At 38.6% G+C, this 21,349-nt stretch overlaps 1 protein-coding gene across 1 annotated transcript in view; it reads right to left on the reverse strand.

Annotated features, from left to right (window-relative positions):
- BICC1 (BicC family RNA binding protein 1) overlaps positions 1-21,349 on the reverse strand; it is a 116,445-nt gene that overhangs the window by 54,285 nt on the left and 40,811 nt on the right. Inside the window, exon 3 of the mRNA XM_064464783.1 lies at positions 3,694-3,763. Within this exon, the coding sequence (XP_064320853.1) occupies positions 3,694-3,763 (70 nt within the window). The remainder of the gene's footprint in view (positions 1-3,693; positions 3,764-21,349) is intronic.

Raw genomic sequence — 21,349 nt, forward strand, 5'->3', positions numbered from 1 at the left:
TTAAGCCAGCGGGGTCCCTTATGTGACAACTCAAGCACCAGTGACCGCACAGCAGAAAGGGCTGGACAACAAGAGCAGGAGAGCAGGACAGGTCAGTATTTTGGGAAGGGAGAAGGGGGAAAAAAAATACTAGCTTACACCTGCTTTTAAAGTGTTTGTGGAATTATAGTATCTGACCATTTAGGATTTGGCAGTCTATTCTGAACTTTTATACTGCTGAATAAATCTTTAGAAGACAATTAATTGCATTCCTAAGAAACAGTAATCATAAGAGTGGAAAAGTATGTTGAGAGCAAAAAGGAAATGGATAGAAAGGTTACCATCTCTCAGTTTGATCTTTAATTCATTGGGCCACAGAAGATCTGAAACCTCCACAACACGAGGTTTTGGTATGCCCTGAACTCCTCAGCACCCACGCAAAGCTTGGGTGTGTCTTGGCAGTGATAGGTTAGTGGCTGGACTCGATGATCTTAAGGGTCTTAAGGGCCTTTTCCAACCCTAACAATTCTGTGATTCTATGAAAGCAGAGCAGACCGTGCCAGTGCTGATTGTTTCATTACTGCTGGACAAGAATCAGTCATTAGAGAAGTGATTTAAATTGTTTCCCTTCCCTATCTGAAGCCTTAATGTTATGGGATCTCTTTGTCAACCTGAACAAATGACTTGCGTAAAGACACTACTGGAAGATTTATATCTGTTTGTGTGTTTTCTAAATAAGCATGTCAAAATTTTTAACTCTCATCACTACAGCAAGTCTGCAGCATTTGGTGCTCATTAAAGCCAGGAAATTCCTGTTTCAGTCTTCACGAAACTGTTGAGAGTTGACAATTGATTTTTGAATTCTAAGTCTTTGGCAAGAGCTATTTTAGCAATTTCATCGTAAACAAGAAACTTTACTCAGCAAATTGTTTAAATTCTGCATGATGCTGAATCCAGGCGTTTGCATTTTGCAACTAAACAAGTTTTCAGAAAACATTTATCAAGTTTGAGTTAATGAATCACCATTATGATACTCAACATACAGTATTTTTCAATCACCAATTTGAAAGCTGTAATCAGCATAGCACGGAACACACCAATTTAGGAACTTGCAGGTCATCTACTCTTAGCACTTCAGCTTCACCACAGTAATTTTTTTCCGTAAGATCAGAAAAATATTCAGGGTCTCGTAAGATGAAGTTACTGAACTTCGTCTTAAAACCTTGCTGAACCTTAATGCACACTTTGCATATTTCAATACTTGTGTTTTAATTAGACAGAAAATATGCACTCTGTCCTTATTGATTTGGTATTAAGACCCTCGAATTAAAAGCTCACAAGAGCAATGAGGAGAACACTACATTAAGCCCTAAAGGTCTCACGATAGACTGACAGCCAGAGATGTCTTCCTAGTGATTGTTCTACCGGCTACAACATACATCCACAGAATGTGATGCTGCGGAAACTGCAGACAGATTATACTGGAACATCACGTGAAAAATTTGGTATCACTTGGTTACGACAGCATACAGCGTATGGCTGGGGTTAGAGGCTCTCCATCGAGGACTGCTTCTCCCTCACTGAATGATTACATAGCAGGCACTCAGCTCCCAGCTAAGGAAACGGGGAGAGCACATGTTTTGAGTTCAAGTCCCCAGAGAGCCGGCCAGTTATTTGTTGCAGACTCTCCTCTCAATCACAAAATGTCATTAAGTGAAGCTAGAGTATGTTAAACACTTAGAATATTTTCCCTATATAAACAGCTGCTGTAGCTGCAAATGGAAAGTTACAGAATTGCAAACAATTGATACCAAGTATAAACAGAATATATAAACTATACTCTATTTCACAAGAAATAGGAACCTCTAGGTTAAGGGGTTCTTCGTACACATTGTAATTTACTATTTTAGGTGTATATATACAAACAACTTCCAGAGGAAAGCTAGCCAGACAGTAAAAGTCAACTCTAGAGCCACCCTGCAGTCCACAGACATGTGAAACAGGTTTTGGGGTTTTTTGGGGGTTTTTGTGGTTTGTTTTTTTTTTTTTTTAATTTGAACAGTGTAGCATACTGCTAAAATGACTCCTTTGCAACCCATCACTATCTAAAGTTTCTTTTGGCATAAGGACTTTCCAGGATAATCATTCCCACTGCAGATGCACTCAGTACGCTCAGCTGTATTGTGCGTTCTCTCCCCTCAATTTTTAGTTTTACTATCAGCCTATAACTTTATTTCCCCTGGTATTTGAATTCATTTCATATACTGATAGAGCTTCACCACAAATTAACGTTATCTTCTCTCTGAGATCACTAATAAAGAGGTTAAATTAATCTACACGTAAAGCTGCACCTCTAAGTGCTAATCCAGAATCCCAGCCAGCCACCTCTTACCCCTCTTTTCACACCCTTTCATCCAAGCTTTTCATCTTCAGAACTAGGCTTATTTAACTTTGAGAGAAAACAAGAGCAGGTAGTGCTTCATTTTTTCTTTTCTCTCCTCCAAAGAAAAACAAACTCTCCTGCCAGTTTCTTGAGGAGCTTTAGCTGTGTATCAGTTCATTGCACCTCAGGCAGAAAGTACGCAGAACCCAGGGAGAGCACAGGTTTGCAGAGGCCTTGTCACTCTTGCATTACTATAAACACTAGTTCCACTTATGAATATATACATACACGTGACAACTGCATTTTTTCCAGTCTGAATTCCTTTCCCATTTTTTCCCTCTCCAGTAAGATTCTTTTTCCATGCAAGTAGGGGAAAAAAATTAAACCAACTTGTACTTCCACACCATGTGGGAAAGTACCTCAGAGACTGGATCTCGCTTTACACCATAGAAGTGTTACCAATCCTGCATCTTTCTAAAAAGATGATTTTTCTTCCCATGAAACCTTCTTCATTTACAAAGGTTAGCCCACATCTCCAGTTATACATCCTAAATAGTGTACAGGGAAAGTATCTGAACTCCACATTTCTTGATTTTTAATATGTATCAGCCTGAACAGAAATACATGCAATGTTAAAAATCACTCTCAATTTCATTTCTCCTGCAGAAGAGGAATTAAGTATTGTTTGCATTTAGTCACAGCTACGATCCTTTAAGAACAGAAGCAGAAGGCTTATTTCAAAAAAGAGGTGTTCTAGATCATATACTTGGTTCACATTAATAGGGTGTACTTCCAAAAGCAGCATAATTTAAAAAACACATAACCTAAGTGGAGCTGTTTCTTAGGAATGGCCAGCGTTTCTTACAGAAACCAAAAAAGTATGCAGGCTGTCTCCGTCAGAACAAATTGTCCCCCTAACTGGGCTTGACCAACACACATCTTTGTGCTCCATAAAAAACAAAAAACGCCACAGAACACCCACTAATCTACAGTGTTACCAGAAAGACCAACTGGCTTTTGCTGCTGTAAAACCAAGAAACTGATCAGATTGGATGTAGAATTATACAGAAGCACACCCGCTAAACACAGGGAGTACAGTAGTACTGATAATGAAGAACTTGCAGCAGTGCAAGCTACTTAACATGGGTTTGTACATCAAATACCTATATACAACTGAGATAACTTCAACAAGAAATTCTTATAAAAGAGTGGACTGAAATGAAAATATTTCAGGTGTCCAGTATTGATATGGTGACTCTGAAGACAGAATTGTTTATTCTGAGGTTTTATTACTCTAACACCTAACTCCACCCCATGAAAGAACAAAATACCTTTTTTTGATTTTGCTCCAATCTTCAACTTTGATGGCCAAGCAATCTGTGTATTTGTTTCTTCCATAATCTGTTAAAAAGAAAGCATTTATGAAAAATTAAGTTTTTATTTTTTCTCCTACAAAGTCAAAGTTCATTTTTGGAAGAGATGATGTTCACCATTTTAAAATCTGTTAACTGTTATTATTTATAATTAGAACAACTCATTAACTACTTCTCCAGGTTTTTTGAGAATAATTTTTGTCTAGTGACAGGTGAAGCTGAGTTCTGATAACCCAAAAGAAAACCAAAGAGAAAAGCAAGCTGCTCAACAGTTCCCATGAAATTCAAGTGACCACAACTAGCTACAGCGTGCTCTAGGTCCATCTGAGAGGAAAGGTGAGAGCTTTATAGTTCAATGAAAATACTTCTGTAGTTATCTTAAGCTGGCTTCTAAGCAAAGCCTATCAAAACTAAATCGAGTCCTTCTGAATCTCCATAAGTCAAGACACATTGGTTCACCTTCACAAGTTTAGGGTTTTTATTTTGTCTCACCTTTACCTGAAAGCAACTTTTCATCACAAGGCTATCCAGATTTCAAAATGCACACACTTGCACTTACACTTTGAAATCCATGTAGTCATTTGGCTCCATGTAGCCTCTCATTCTGTTGCTGCCTTTGTTTTAGTAAGTCCACTAGCCAAAGGAATATTATACTGAATTTCAATACCAGCACAGTTACGGACCATCACTAACATTTAATAGTAATACAGGAATAGAGACTGAATAACAACAAAGACTTTATATATTAATTGAAATTCAGTTCTAAGAAATGCTGGGCGTGTCTACTGAGACTACAGAACTTTTGTGTTGAGTTCTCATCAGTTAGTATGATGAGATCATACCTCTCACCACACTTGAGACATGAGAGTATCAGATCATGAGTAAGAGCAGACATCTCATCATTATGAGGACCTGAAGAAACTAGAAATATTTCCCCATATTAGTTCTTAACAAGATGGTTGTAGGATGCCAAGAAGATGCATCCAAATGATTGTAAGAATGCCAAGAAAATACATCTATTGAATAAATATCACCCTAGGCTGCATCAGACAGGGTTGTTTTTTTTTTTTAATGGAGATGTTGGTTATAGAAAGCCCTGATGAATTTTCACCTGGAAAAAGCTGTCCAGTTCTGCTCACAGATGGACAAGATTTTGTACAGCAACAAGCAAAAGGGTCCTCACTCCTCTGAAAATTTCAGTAGTTTATTATCAAAGAGATTAGCAGTGATCAGTTTGCTCAGCTGAGTAACAGTAATTAGAAGAGATCCTAGAATCACAGAAAAAGTTTGTAAGAAAGGGACCTCTGGAAGTCATTTAGTAAGTTCAACCTCACGCTCAGAGCGGTGCCAACTGCAAAGTTAGGCCGGGTCCCTGTCAGGGCCCTGCCCATCAAGCTCTCAATACCTCCAGAGGAGGAGATTCCACTCTGCACACTTATTCCAGTGTGTGGCCACTTTTACTGAGAAATTTTTTTCTCCTATTTTTCCTTTGCTCAACCTTTGGCCATTGTTAGCGCTATGCTTTTAGCAGGAGCCTGACTCAGTATACCTTCTAACCACCCATATTGGCAGCTGAAGATTTTTATTAGATCCCTCTTTTACCTCACCCCTTCTGTGCTGAACAAACCCTGCTCTCAGCCTCTCTTTGCACATCAACTGCTACAGGCCCTCGATCAGGCTGGTGATTGTCCACTGGAGTCACTCCCACTTGTCAGCATCTTTCTCGGGCTGAGAGGGATGTAACCGGACAAAGTACTCCATCTGCAGCCTTACAGTATAACTGAGCAGACAGGAATAACCACTTCCCTCAATCTGCTGGGTCATACTATTTTAGTTAGTGAGCCTATGTAACAACACTTCTGCTAAAAAGGGGTGTAATAGGAATTAAGGAGGTTATTTAATACATATAATGGTAACAAGTAAACACATGCTCACTGTAAGCTTAGGCTGTACACTAGAAAAAACCCTGTCACAAGAACTGAGAATACGTGATTGCTCTAAGTAGGAAAGAGGTCGGAAACAAAAAGGAGAAATGGCAACTCTCAGGGTCTGGTTCCTCCTTATAAAGAATATTTGTTCAATTTCCACAGAAGGACTGAAAAAAAATTGTGTTCTTTTGATTGCTGATACAAATGAGAACACACTAAAAGCAGACACTATCCAAAGTCAATTCACCAAAACTGGTGGGCTGGGGGGAGAATTAAGCAAAGAAGTACATTTTGATACTTCCAGTCATCTGCAACAAGTATAAATAATAAAAAAATTCAGACTCCAAGATAATTGACAAAGCCACTTCCGAGAAGAGAATGAATGCGTTAAGAAAACGGGTACAGTATCAATGCTTTTTCCAAATCGTATACTTTAGAACCAAGGCAGACTTAGCTAACAACTCTTAATTTGGATCTTCTACATCCAAATCCTAGGACACCACAACAACTTCCAGATTAGTACACCATGTGGGAAAAAATGAAAGTGTCAGCCAGACTTCATTATACTATATTCTTGGTTTCAGCAACTATTGGATAATAAGTTACAGCTGAAATAAGACATTTCTAGGAGGGTGAAATTCTATCAGCAACATACACATACTTTTCACAATTTTCCAAGCCAGATGTGAAAAAAGCTATTTCAAAGAACTCACTTGTGTCTGACAGAGGGCTTTGGGCCAGGGTTGTTCTTAATTGTGCAACACGAGATAAAATACACAGAAAATAGGAAAGCATCAGCTAGAAGGAGAAGGGAGATGCTAAAACAAAGAATGGTGCGGGACTGAGTTAAAGAAGATCCAGCATAAAAGGAACCGCAAGAGAGGAGACAGAAGCTGAGTGAATGAATGTTGTTGAAGACAAGTGTTACATCCCATCAGTCCTTCACCCTCTCAATAATGTTTGGAGACTCTTGTCTTAAATTAAATCCTCCCCATTTCTCATGCTAAGCCAAAACAAAATGAAAGCCCACCACTTCAGATGCACACATTCTGGGGAGATAGGAGAAAGATGCACCTTCACAGGAAAAGAATTCTGACTGCCAGCCACCAATATTTGGCCACCTAATATCTTTAAGCTCTTTGCAGAATGCAATGCTAAAAATTACCACTTTAGACTGAAAGGACAACCTGGTTTGGTCACTACAAAGACAAAAGTTTATCTCCCATCTTAGGTAGTTAGGCAAAAGAAAAAAGTAATTCTGGGTGCATTAAAACTAAGTGCATTTACTCAAGTATAAAAGCTCTCAGAATATGTGCTGGCTTTCAACTCCAAGCAGTAAACTTTATCATGAATTCCAAGGTAATTATTGCAATAATCTTCTCCACAATTTTGAAAACCACGCATTATATAGGAAAAAATAAAGTAGTTTTTGCTGCAGCACTTATTTTTTCACCAGTGAAAATTATTTACCTTGCCTGTAAAATAATTTGAGAATTTTAACTGCCTAAAGAGGTATGGAATGGAAAGTAACTTCTGGTTTTGGTTTTCAGAAATCAGGGCTTTCATAAGAATGCTTAAGAAGAGATCACACTATATTGCATTGCTTGCTTTACCTATTTATTTTATTGTTTGTGTGTTGTATTGCTGGTGGTATTTTTTGTTGTGGGTTGTTTGGGGGTTTTTTTTTGTAACAGCAGGAGCATCAAAGCTCTAGAAAACAAGAAACTAAGTTTTTACCATAGCTATTAAACTTAAGGTAAACATGATGTTGAAACATGTGCACCAGTAAAACTCTGGATAGCGTAGACCACCGCTGCATCAACCTTTGGTTCTGTTTTACCATTCTAACCCAGGCCATTTTAAGTGCCAGGATATTTTTTTTTTTCCTGAAACAAGTTTGGAATCATTCCATAAAACCCTCGACTGCGTGTTGCTATGGAATAGTTTTATTTGAAAACTCAGTGTTATGCCATATACTCTGAAGATAGCAGTGCTGCTCTCAGAGAAAACAGAAAAAACAGAACTCACTTCACAAGTGATGTAGATACATACATGTATTAATTGCATAAATGCTTTAGTTACAAAACATTTAGAGGAACTTCAGCCTAGGGATGAGTGAATCAGTTCATGACCATCTAGACTGCAGAACAGCACCTTTGCTTAGGCGTCCCTTCCTTTCACATGGAAGTGATTAGTTTATACGAATCAGTTCTCTCCTCACCTTGGAGGATCAACTGACCAGAAGAAGGAGCAGGCACATTTCGCAGCACGATCTAATCATATAGTAAATCTCACGCTGCTGCTTCTCAAAATGCAGGATACCCTAAGAAACAATTTATCTACATCTTCCCTTCTTCTTCTTTCCCCAAGAGGTGTGAACTGTGGTGTTCACATAGCCGAAATATGTGAGCTATTCTCAGTGGAGAGCATAAAGATGACAAGATACTGGAAAATACCAATAAAACAAATAAGACTGGGCCCTGACCCTGAACAAAATGTCTCTAGTTGCAAATCATTGGGCCTTCATAAAAAACCACACCAAACAAAAAACCCCAAACCCAAACCCCTCCCCCCAAAAAAACAACCCCAAACACAAAAACCCCCAAACAAACAAAAAAATCCCCCCAAACCTCTAGCTGTAAGGCAGCTGGAGGAAAAGCTTTTGGCTTCCTTGTATTCCAGCTTGAAAATTGTATAGTTTAAGCACTTTGGGGAGTTTTTACATTAAGACAATAACAAGTTATTTTTCCTTAAGTTTGATTTTTGTTTAGCTGATTTTGGATAGAAACTGGAATGTCCTGAATGCAAAAAAAACAACCAAAAGTCCTCAAAAGCCCACAAGCATTTCAGCATTCAAAGGAAGCATTTTACAGGCAGTAGATGAAAAACAACAACCTATCAAAAAGACCTTTCTTCCTTTAAAACACATGCATTATGAAGAATACTACTGGCATTTAGCTAGTGTTGTTACAAAGTTATCTATTTCTGATCTTCCCACCGTAGGGATTTCATGTGTCTTGGCCATTTCAGCCTCAGTTATTATTCACCGTGAAGGGGAAAAATGAGTAAGAGAGGAACCTGCATCTGCCAGTGGGTTTCTCCAATTGGTTTTCTCAACTTGAGCTCAACGAGCTCATTCCAACTGAAATGACAAAAGTAACTCTCAAAACTGCAAGTGTAACTGCCAAAAAAAAGCCAGTTTGTTATTTCATCAATAGAAAAACCACGATCTTCAGTGTGAGGAATTAGGTTCCTCAGTTTAACCTTACTTAATACAACAGAATACCATTTTAACATGTAGAGTATTTAGACAATCAATAAGCAGAGATGTTAAAAACCTTGTGAATACATTGAAATTTTATTTTTAGAACAGATGCATGTTATCTTAATCTACGTTTAAGAATTTTTTTAAAAATACAATACTAGGTTTTGTAGATACTGTGACTTTTTAATGTTATTAAAAGCCCTAGAAAGCAAAGAAATTGTATGCCCACTAGTGTTTCTATTTATCTGTCCATGTCATGTTTTGGAACAGCTGAGTTTTTTGTGGTCAAAGAGCTTGCCTAGGTGTTCCTCCATGCAGGTTCAATATGCACAGGAACAGCTAGGTTTAGATCAACAACATCAATGCACTAGACATTTAAACATCTGAAGTACTGCAACAGTACCTTATCTTCAACTACCAAACAACACAAATCCTCAGAGAGCACCCAACTGCTTTGCTGCTTGGAATATTTCAGAAACTACGTTCCGTTTCTTGCAAGCAGGCTGCAAGTCATGTCCAAGCACCTGGTGACAAACACTCAAAGCTCGACATCCTGCAAGAAGTGTTTTAACTTAAAAACACCCCACAACACTCCAATAAAATCCAGAATACATTGTAAGCAAGGACCTAAAATTTCAGTAAGTGGAGATAATGCAAGCAACTAGCCTCCATTTTAATTTGGCACCAAAAATTAAGTTTCGGAAATCCTTTCCTTAATAAAGGGAACTGCCTCTAGTATTCTCAAGGCTGGAGGCAATTTACTTCTTACAAGAGTTGACTGTAAAAATGGCAGGAGCTGACTGGTTGGGTAAATTATACAAAAGGAAATTGGGCTGAATAATTACAGGTGATCATACCTATGAAAATAAAAATCATTATTGTCTCTGAGGCAGAATAATACACTGAGGTGGATGAGAAGCAGGGGAAAGAATGAAGTAGTGATTCTTCTAACTTAATTACCCCTTCCAAAAGCAATCCAGTTCCCTCCGGGATAATGGCGGCAGGTCTTTCTCTTTCAGCAGGTTAAGTGACAAAGCAAAAAAGGACACTATAGGGAAAGAAATGATATGTTTCCAGATCTTTGTTTTTTACTCAGAATCAGCCTCTGTGTGCAGACAGAAAAATTACCAAAGTGTACAATCAAGACAGGGCCCAAATTATATTCTGAATGATCTTTAGAGTCACTCTTCATGTCATTCTCAATCCTGCATTTAGACATCTCGCAGAGAACATTTCTTTGTATCAAATCATCTTCCAGCAAGAGAAAAATGTATGATCAAGTAAGATACAATTTTTCCAAGCAGTATCAAGTTTAAAACTGAAAAAACTTTGATGGAATGCTAGTGTAACTAGTCAAGGGAGAAAACAAATGGGGAAAGAGGGGGTAAATACTGTGAATTAGAGAAAGAACAAAATTCCATTGAAATACAAGACAAATTATAGATGGCTGAGCTACATCAGTAGCCCCCCCCCACCCCCAAAAAAAAAGAATTGCAAGGATCAAGTTCAAACGAATACTGGGGAGGGACTGGAAATGCAGGCTAGATTCTGTTAATTTATATTCCGAGCACACCAAGGAGCAGCAAGTATAAGGGCACCTCTAGATAATTACTACGGGCAACATGACCATCTGGAACTCCAGAGCCAATTGCATCCTCAAGTTCGAGATGGCTCCTAATCTCCACTTTAACAAAGTATCAATTAACATCCCTTTCTCCACTGACATCAGGTAAGAGCTATAGAGCACTTGGAGCCAGAAGCAACCCCCAACACATATTACTAAGAAACAAGTGCTTCCCAGTGTAAATGTGTACAGTTAAAAATTGCTGCAGAGGAGAAAATCCCATGTGTGAGGGTAGGGCAATGACAAGGAAGGACAGAAGATTAGAAAATTTTTTTACATAAAGGTCATGATAACAGAAATTCTGTAAGTAGGTGTTTAGTAATCTTGCTTTGAATCTCCATCAGGTTAAAGGAAACACAGCAATTTTTTTATAAATTACCAGAGATTGGTAAATTTATGGAGGGTAACTTATACCCAAGAATTCTTTGTACACAGCTGCTGAAGGAAAGGTGACCGATTCCTTTGTTACACCACTGTATCCATCCCCATTCAATGGGACTGTTTTGAGATCCGTTTTTCTCCAGTTCCCAATAAAATTTGTTCCATCAATTTCACAGATGACAAAGGTAAGAGTTACTGTGCAAGACAGCAGAGAAAAAGGAGGAAATCCAGGAATACCAATAGTAAAATACAACTAGTACCATGGTAATGGCCTTTCAAAACTTGACAAATATGTTTCTCCACAGACATGGAGTATGAATGGGAAGATAGTTTTACTGTCATGAAAAAATAACACTTTTCACAGATCCAAAACAGTCAAGCAGATGCTGTTGAGAGTGCAGAAGGTAAGCCAAGCATTATATTGATATTCTACTAAGCTCTGCAGGTAGGAAGATTCCTGCCATCACACCCACCCCAACTTCTCCCAGCACAACTGATTCCTGAACACTACCGCGTATCTTTTTGCTCTTCTACAGGTACAGTTTAGTTGCTTACTTATTTGCAGGGAGCACACTGTTTAAAGGACAAAATGGAAAATACTTAAGCAGTGAGATTTAGTCAAATTTAGTCACAACGATTGAATGACCTTAAGATGAAATAACTGTGAAAGCTCAAGTATGGTTTTGAATGATAAAGTGAGCTTTAAAAACAAAGGCTGTAACAAGTCAGATTTCTTTTTTTAAGCATCAAAACCACTCCAAAGCCAGGTTTCTTACAAAAAGGAGAGCAAAACATGATGGAACTTTACTGTCATCCACCATCTAATCAGATTTTTAAGCATTTGTTTTTCAAAATACTACGTAAAATATTCTTCAGGATACAAAATTAATGTGGCGGTTAACTGAAAATACTATGAGAGATAGAATGGTCTGATCATGTTTATCTTATCAGAAGATAAAGATCGTCCTCATTCTGCGCCTATTAATTCTCCCTTACACCAAGAGCAATATTAAGTGGTGAAATCTGTTAATATAGAACTGACATGTAGACTGTCTTAATCTCGGCAACATCTGTAAAATGAGTATTTGTGTCTAACAAGCCATCTTAAGATATAGGTCCTTACCTGCCATCATTTATAAATGCACAGAAGCTGCGTTTGACACCAACATTTTCTGCTAAAATGTTGAGTTTTCATAAATTAAGCGCTCCAACTGCTTCAACTCAACAAAAAAAAAAGCCACAAAAAGTGAACAGGCAACTCAGCAAGTACATCTAAATAATATTTAACATGAAAAGCATAAGCTTGCATTCTGAATATGGCTTTAAGAACTGTAATGAAAACTGGGGCTCTGCACAGAATTATTTAAAAGTCTGAAGTTCCAGTTAATCAGCAATTTTATTTTTCACTTGGACAACAAAAACATCTAAGGTGACACAGACTAAATTCAACATAAACACAGTCACACTTTTGATGCAAAATCTGCTTATAATTAACAAGGCAAGAGCACCAGGGCAAAGCGATTACAGGAGTTAGGTACCCGGGTAATTTACTAACTCTCACAAAAAAAGCCAAAATTCGGTATTGCAGATTTCACTCATTAAAAATTTTTAGTTTAAAAATTTAAATATTTAGTGTGAGCATTTCATTTTAAAAAATGAAACTATTACTTGTAAAATCTAATTCAGTATTAACCAAATGGTAAAATATGACAATTTTAAAATATCAGACCTCCGGATGCCTAGTAAAAACAAACACACACTAATTATGTCAGTCTCTGGATATTCTGTTTCAGTCAAAGTGTTCTTCTTGCATCTTCTGCTTTCAGAGAAGGTACGTTAAAGTTCAAGTAGTGTGGCTCCCTCAGGATGTACGCATTTAGAGCGGTTTAAACAAGCTTACTCATAGGTTTTTGGAAATACAAAATATCATTTGCATAAAAATTAAAATATATTTCTGTATAAACAGGAGAAGACCTGAGCTGAAGAGTCACAATAGACAAGTAAAATTCTACATGGGCTGATACTTATTTCTTCTTCTAGTGGCGAAGTGGTGAAGCAGCAGTATCTGAGAGGATGACTAATCCCTGAGCATGAGCTTTGGCAGCAAGAACAGAGCAACGGGTGTAGCTGGAACCAGGACGAGTATTATACTTAACGATTTGTTGGTGTTTTTTGGTCGGGGCGGGGAAAAGAATGCAAGGGTAGAACAAGGACAGGCAGGAAGAACAAGACAGAAAAAAAAATTGTATAAAGTTACTCAGGAACAGACAGTGTGAATTCAGCCTCTAAAACTGGCGAGGCCAGAGCAAGCGCTTGGGATGCCAGAGCCAGAACACAGCAGTGGTACACCATCAAGGACTACTGGGTTTGGTGAGGAAATACAGGGCATGTAGCAAGTTAGAAGAGAGGAGATGACAAAACTTAGCCTAAAGCTTGGTGCAAATATGTAGCTCTTTTTCAAGTCTGGCCTACACTTAGTGTATAGCAATAGATTCCTATCCCAAGCCCTGATTTTCCCCCCCCCCCCCCCCAACCATGGGCTACATATGAAATTCAAAACTAGAATTCACTATTTATATTACAACTACTACTCTAAAAAGAAGGTAGTACAGCGTGTCTGACTCCACAGCATTAATGCTCCATTTCTGCAGGTAAGGGAGAGGGGCTATTTCTGAGCAGATACACCCAAGGCACCCACATGTTCTAGACTAAACCACCACGTAGGGTTTGCAGTTTGTGCTCCTGCATGGCAGAAAACCCATCTCCCGTGCAGAGCAGCAGCATAGCCAGTATTAAAACTATAAACCTTACAGAACACTTGACTAAATTTGTTCTTAATTTAGATTGCTGAGACAAATATTTAAAACCACACAACGAAATGATGCATAAGGAGGACAAGGGGATTGAGCCCCAGTTGTCTAAATTTCTGTACAGAAAGGAGCTGTATGAAAAACGTGCCTCCCCAAGTGCAAGGACACGAGTGCATGTGTTTTTGCAGGGTTAGGGTACCTGATTTTCCAATTTTGTACTCCAACTATCAGAAATCCCAAACACATTTTTAGAAGTATCTCTATGTGACTACTTGGCTAGTCCTTCTCTCCTAACTTCACCTGACTTTGAAAAGAGTAATATTTAAATTACTTCAGAGACTATCACACAGGATAACCTTTATGGTTATGGTTCAGTATCACCATATACAGTTTCTTCATGCTTCCACTGCAAGTCATTTGTTTCAATACTGCAGGAATTTCACCTTCACATACTGATTTGTCCATCTTTGTTAAACTGATTTCTATTTTATGATATCTTTATTAAATGCCAGAATAACTATAAAAGAAATTTAAGTTTGTCTGAGTTTTCCAGCTAATCTAGATTCATGTATAAAAAGGCAACAGAAGGAAAACATGCCTGTTTCCCATTCGCATACTTCTAGACAGCTTCATGTCAAACTAAGCTAAGTACTAACATGCTTTCCCTCCAACTTCTCATGGCCAATAATTTTGTGGTCTGCATGTACAGACTGAGACTTCCACAAAGAAACAAGCACACTGTTTGTTGTCAAGGACTACATCCCATCCCAGATTAACTCTAAAGAAATTTACAATCTCCACTAAGTACTCACAGTTATTCCTATAGAACTTTATTAAGAATTAAAACAAGCATGTGCGGGAGGAAGAGTTACTGAAGCTGAAGTTAGAGGACAAGATTAACATCACAGGCAATTTATTCATAGTTTAGATCAATGGGTATCAGCTGATAACACTTCAAAAGAAAACTAATCTAGATGTTTATATGTATATGAGTTTATATGTAAAGTCAATAAAGGCATCAGAGTAAACAACATCAGCTTTACAACGCAAACTTTCAGGCTATAAATAAAAGCTCTAAATCAGTAAAAAGATAACTGGGGAAAGCTACCTGTGTGGATATGGCTTTGGAATTTATATTGTTTCCTTTTCCATTCAAGCATTTTTAGCTTAGAAGGGAAGAACACACACGCATGCGCAAACACACACACACTGCATCTTTTTTTAACCTTCACTTTGCCCGAAATGAACACAGAAAGGTCATTCTTAAAGCAAGGGTCTTGTTTAAGCAAGTATTGCAGTATTGTGGCTGCATCCAAAAACTGCACTAAGTAAACCTTCTGCAACCATAACATTTACAGAACTATATACTTAATTTACCAATACAGCAAATAAAGTTAAGTGAGAAGAAAACTCGATCAAATGCGTTTACCTATGGAGAAATATTGAAGTCCTCCTTTTACTTGAATGTTTGGTTCACCCTCAATGGAAATATTAATCAAAGGCCACAGGTAATTCAGTGATTTATTTAAAATAGAAATATAGTAAAAAATGTAAATGGATTATCTAAGCATGCACAAAACCTATAAATGTATCTGTGCGTACAGCATTAATGAATTCTACATAAGTAACAGAATAAAGGGGAAATTTGTATAAAAAGAAATATTACTTAACAACGAAAGCCCCACAGCACATCAGAAACACCAATATGCAGCCAACTCTTCTCTCCAAAAGCGGAAGCGTCAAGTCTCCTCCCTACAAATCAGCAGCCTAGTGTATATTGTTAATTTGTATCTTTCTCATACTCACTTCCTCTTTCTTAATTTTGAGGGAAAGAGTACAAGCATTTATGTGGACCAAAATCCCTCCTCTATTTTAAGAGAGATTTTATCTTTTAGAGTGAAAAGGATTAAGGATCAACTGAGACCGTGGTGAAAAATTGCTCCTCCTCTGTTGCTTCACAACGCAAGAGAACTTGCACAAAATGGTATGTATAGCAATAAGGTGACATAAAATGAGAGTTCATCATCAACTAAAACTCTGATTCACTTGGAACTCAGACCGAGCTCCAAGCACTGACAGAGAGAGGCACTCAGTATAATACTACAGGATCAAAATCCCCAATGTTTCTGGCCAAGGGAATTTTTCACAAGCAACTCAGCAAGGACAGTTGCTGTTTGAAGACTTCTACCTGCAGTGGACACTTCAAGGATTAGGCCCAAAGAGCATTTTCATATTACAGATAAACTCTTGAGATTGTCCCTGTTATATCAGAAGCAACACAGGAGAAACTATAGATGAAATTAATAAAAAAATAAAACCCCTTGTAGTTACTCCATTCCTTTGGCAGAACGATTGCTATAGCAGAGGCATGATGAATGCAGTTTTCCACCAGAACAAAGACTTCCCACCACTTAGCTCTGCCTGAACTAAGCAAAAAGTTAAGTAAGCATTCTTGGTTTACCTTTTTAGAGAAACCAATCCAACCTAAACAGTCTCCTTTCCATTGGGTGTGGTTTTGCCAAAACGGAGACAAACCTCTCAATCCCAAGATTTCCTGCGAACCTTGACTGCCACTGACATTCTTTCAACTCTAATCCATACCACCCTCTCTGAGCAGTCGCTTCCTCTTCCTGGGAAGCTAAACGAGAGGAAGCTCAATGTAAATTAGAATCGCATGCCAGTGTTCCCATCACAGCCTAGCACAGCCGGGAGTTTCAAGCACATTCTGGAAACGTATGGCCTTAATATATCCTTGTCACATGCCATGAGCCAAACTCTACATCAAGGGGTTATTTTAATGCTAATGCAGATACCAATTTCTACCCAGAAAAAAAGCAGAAGGTGTGGAACCGATTTCTGCAGTTCAAAACTGCTCCTGTGGTTGAAGTAGAGACAAAACCTGTGATAATGTATAAATAACCACGAACTCACTATGTCTCACTAAGTGGGGGAAACTGATAGCTGAGTGGTTGCCATCAGAAGTGGGGGTATGGCCTTAGGGAAACTGTAATTACAAATAGGCAGTTCAAAAGAAGTCATGGATGAAGACGTATGGAAAGCCCTTCAGAAATTTCTGCTGAACACGGATAATCAGCCTGAGACATCTTAGTCTCAGGTCAATGATTAATAATTTTTATGCCTGAAAACACCCTAAGCCATTCACACTTGAAGCTCTACCTACACATTTCGTGTTCAGAGGTTAAAAAGGAAGACCAACCAAATTTTAAGCCTGACCTACTGCAGACAGAAATAAGTTTAAATTTATTTCTATCAGTATATACTATCTACACTTAAAAAGCATTCGTGTATACATAAACTCCGTATCAATACACTCATACAACAGAATTTTGCAGAAGTTACAAGGTTTGTTTGTTGGGTTGACCTGGGGCATTTTTCAGAGATACAAGTGAAACTACAGGATGTTGCAAAACAAGCTCTTTTACTGTCTTAGATAGTCAAAGAGGGCTTGAGGCAGCTTCCTTGCTGCCTTTGCTGCCAGAGCCTCCTAAACAAATCAAAGGTAATGTACATTCATTAACAACTACTGCATGCAGAAGAGGGATTTAGCAGAAAGGTGATTAAAGATTCAGTTGGACATACCTATTTTTCACATCTTCAAATAATCACAACTGGGGGGGGAAGGGGTGGGGGTGGTGGTTCTTTCAAAAGAGTCTTTTACTGCTACTGTTTCCAGTATCTATACTGGAAGAGCAATTTGTTTTAAAGGATGGTATAACCAAATATTAGTTCCAAAATGGCCTCACTGTCTTTTAAGGTGCTACTCATTTAACAAAATAAGAAGCTACAGATCAAAGAAGTTACATGTAAGGACAGGAAAGAAAATAGAAAAAGAAAACCCTAGTCTTCCTTTATACTCCTAAGCTCCTAATAATTAACATAAGAGATTTTTGGTTGACACATGTAACATTTGTCCATTTCTATATTCACACTTCCAAGCATGACTACATCCTCTTCAGGAAAGAGCAGAGTCTGCAGTCAAGAGAAGCATGAGCATTTAAACACACATTTTGCCTAAATCCAGTGATACCTTAAAAATGTCTAAGTATCTGCAATTGTGCAAATAAGTATATTCCTACAACCACTATTTCTCTTTGACAAAAAACCCCAAACCCACAAAACCTAAATAATCTCAAACATTCAGAAACAATAAAACCCACAAGTTCCAGCTGGCTGGCAGCATATTGTGCTTTCCACATGACCAAATTCTGTAGACAAACTCTTGAAAGCCAGGAAGGGAAGAGCTGAGGAGCCCCTTCAGGAATACCAAATACACTGAATTATGCTGAAATAGCAGCTTATACCTGACCTAGAGTCAAGCACTTGGGCAGAGCACCACATATGCATCATTTCCAGTCACTACCGTCCCCAGATGCAGTCCCACATTAGCCCAAAACTCCACCCAACTTCTACTAAACCCACAACCTTCACCTATCACCCACCATACTGCTGACAGTCCCATGATAAGGCTAGAGGTACTCTCCTGCCCTGAGAAATTTCAGAATGAAAAATTATCATCAGGACTAGGATTTCCAAGTGTTTAAAGAAAAAAAAAAAAAAGACTTGATGAGGCAAGAACTAAAAGCAAACAGAAATGATGCATTAAATTCCCCTCTGTCCACACGGCCGACCCTCATCTGGTTTGGATTATGAACTCTTCAGGGCAGAGACCCACCACCTTCTTACATTTTATATAAGAGTGCCATGCATATCTATAGTGCTACATAAATTATATATGTTCCTTGGAACAATGTTCTGGCTTTGTCTACCAAGGGTCTTGCTTGCCTATGAGGCGTGAACCAGATGTTATGGAACTCAGTGGAAAAATTCCACCATCGACTGAAAATGGGCTTTGGATCAAGAACAAGTAATAACTTCATATCATGTATTAGTCTCACAGAATAAATTAGGACAATAATATTTAGACCAAGGTCCACAAGGATCTTTTACATAACTAGTATGTAACACAACAGCAAACCAATCCATGTTTGAGATTGCCTGTCACTGAACTGCAGATCCGAGAGCTCTAGAGAGAAAACGATCACATTATTTACTTATTTCTTGCTAAATTATTAGCAGCTCCCAGTGGCTTTCAAAAATCCACATTGAAAAAATCTTATTTTAAAAAACTTATGTTAGGTTTTCTCCCCTTTGAAGCAGTACTAAAACTTGGAAATATTGGAAGAAAGTATGCTGAAGTCTTCAGATTTTTTAAAGTGACACTACCAAAAAAACCTTCTATCTACTTTTCACTTTAATTCAGGAGCAGAGGAAGGGGCACTTCACTTGATCTTCTCCACCGTGACAGGGCAGAAATATTAGCTTAATTTGCCCCTTGCAGCCAAGAGCTGGGGCTTGTTCTGCGACTCCACCAGCAAGTGCAGAACATACACTTGTTTAGCTAAAACAGTCAAGTAATGCATTTTGACATGTGAATTGTAATTATTAAACTTAAGTTAAAAGTTGATAGGACAAGTTCACATCCACGGAGCATCTGCTTGATTATAAAAAAAACAAGGAAGTAGTTGTGCTTGGTCACATGTCTGAATATCTGTAAGACTACTTAGCACCAAAACCTTGTATTAACTTTCTTTAAAACCAAGACAGATTGATTAGAGAATACTACCTGTAGCTTAACAATCCAGGCTGAGCCCCTGACTTAGAGCCCAGCTCAGATAGCATAGGAGCAAATTCTGTTCCTCCTGGGGGCAAGCTAATAAAGAACTGAGTACTGTCCCCCATTGATCAGCCACCAAGCAAGACCCAGCAGCCACTTACAGAACCATCTGCAAGAAGTCAGTATTGTCTCACTCCCTCCAGTAGTAGCCTCCTCTCTCCTCCCTCTTCGTCTAAGTGTCTTGACACACAGAATCACCCTCTTGAATCTTCGCCTTATTACTTCTGCCATTTCAGCACTCATGAAAACTTCTTTCCCTTCACACACCCCTTTCACACAACAATAACTGCAGCACATTGAGGGTAGTTTGTCAGAAAATACTATATACTACCACTATTTATGCAAACTACACCCTCAGTTCTTGATGCACCACTTAAATTATGCATTTCCCCTCCCCATTCCACTCAAAAGCCTACCGAAAACACCCTGAAGAAAGTCTCATTTTCAAAACTATATAAACACATTTACTATAGCTTCCAGTTCATACTAAGTTTCCAAAAGTATCTTGCTGCCCTAGGTTGCAATGTGTTTCTAATGCTACAAATCACTTCTTCGCTACACAACCTGAAACACATGAAAAGGGTCTTCATTTTACCTCCAGAAACTCTGCCATATTTATTTCACATGAGAAAGGAAAAAGCTTAACCCTGATTAAAGGAAATTGCACAGACAGACTGAGTAAGCTATGAGCCACTGTCCAAAGACTTTTTTTTAACAAAAGAAAACTCGCAAAGAAGATAGTTTCCATCTGTTTTTGTTAGCTGTAGTATTGTATGTATGCACTTAAACTGCAGCAATCTGGACTATAGAGTTGATGAGACTAAGAAAAATGCCAGTCAAAGTGAAGCAGCTTTAGCCTATCACAGCATCCACACTGTACCTATATAATGATCAATGCCAAAATAGCCACTATATCTGTTATCGATATGGGTAAGCAGTGTACTCTTATTCGCATACTTGATGTTCTAGCACATTTCAATTTCCTATTTAATCCAAAACACTATTTTTTGCTATCACACTAATAACTACATCATATCTATCGTATTGTAAGGTATATGGTATCTACAGTAAATAATCAAGCGTCCAAATACACGTCAAATATATAAACCACTCAATCCCACACAGAGGAAATATTTTGTCTACAGCTTCAAGAACTATAGGCAGATTTCCGCAAGTGTGAGAAAACACCTTTGTTGTAAAATGAATCACATGTAGAATGGAGTATATGCTACTATGGTGTGTTGGTTTTGGCTGGGATAGAGTAAGTTTTTTTCACAGTAGCTAGTACGGAGCTGTGTTTTGGATTCGTGCTGGAAACAGTGTTGAAAACACAGGGATGTTTCCATTACTGCTGAGCTTGAGAAGAGTCAAGGCCTTTCCTGCTTCTCACCCCACCAGCGGGGGGCTGGGGGGGCACAGGGAGCTGGGAGGGGAAACTGCTGGGACAGCTGACCCCAACCGACCCCAGGGATGTTAACCATATGGTGTCATGCTCAGCACGTAAAGCTGGGGGAAGGAAGGAAGGAAGGTAGGTGGGGGGAGTTTGGAGTAATGGTGTCTGTCATCCCAAGTAACCATTACACATGATGGAGCCCTGCTTTCCTGGAGATAGCTGAGCACCTGCCTGCCCATGGGAAGGAGTGAGTGAATTCCTTGTTTTGCTTTGCTTGCGCATGTGGCTTTTGCTCTCCTTATTAGACTCTATATCTCAGCCCACGAGTTTTCTCACTTTTACTCTTCCAATTCTCTCCCCCATCCCTCTGCGGGGAGGAGTGAGCAAGCAGCCAAGTGGGGCCAGGTTGCCAGCTGGGGTTAAACCACAACACATGGCTTAGCTTTGCTGCAGCAAGTGAAAGTGCCCCATGCATTTTGATAAAATCCTAAGACAGAATTATTGACACACTCTCCTCT

Source organism: Phalacrocorax carbo, chromosome 13 (genome assembly GCF_963921805.1).
Source record: "Phalacrocorax carbo chromosome 13, bPhaCar2.1, whole genome shotgun sequence".
In the NCBI taxonomy this organism is placed as follows: Eukaryota; Metazoa; Chordata; class Aves; order Suliformes; family Phalacrocoracidae; genus Phalacrocorax; species Phalacrocorax carbo.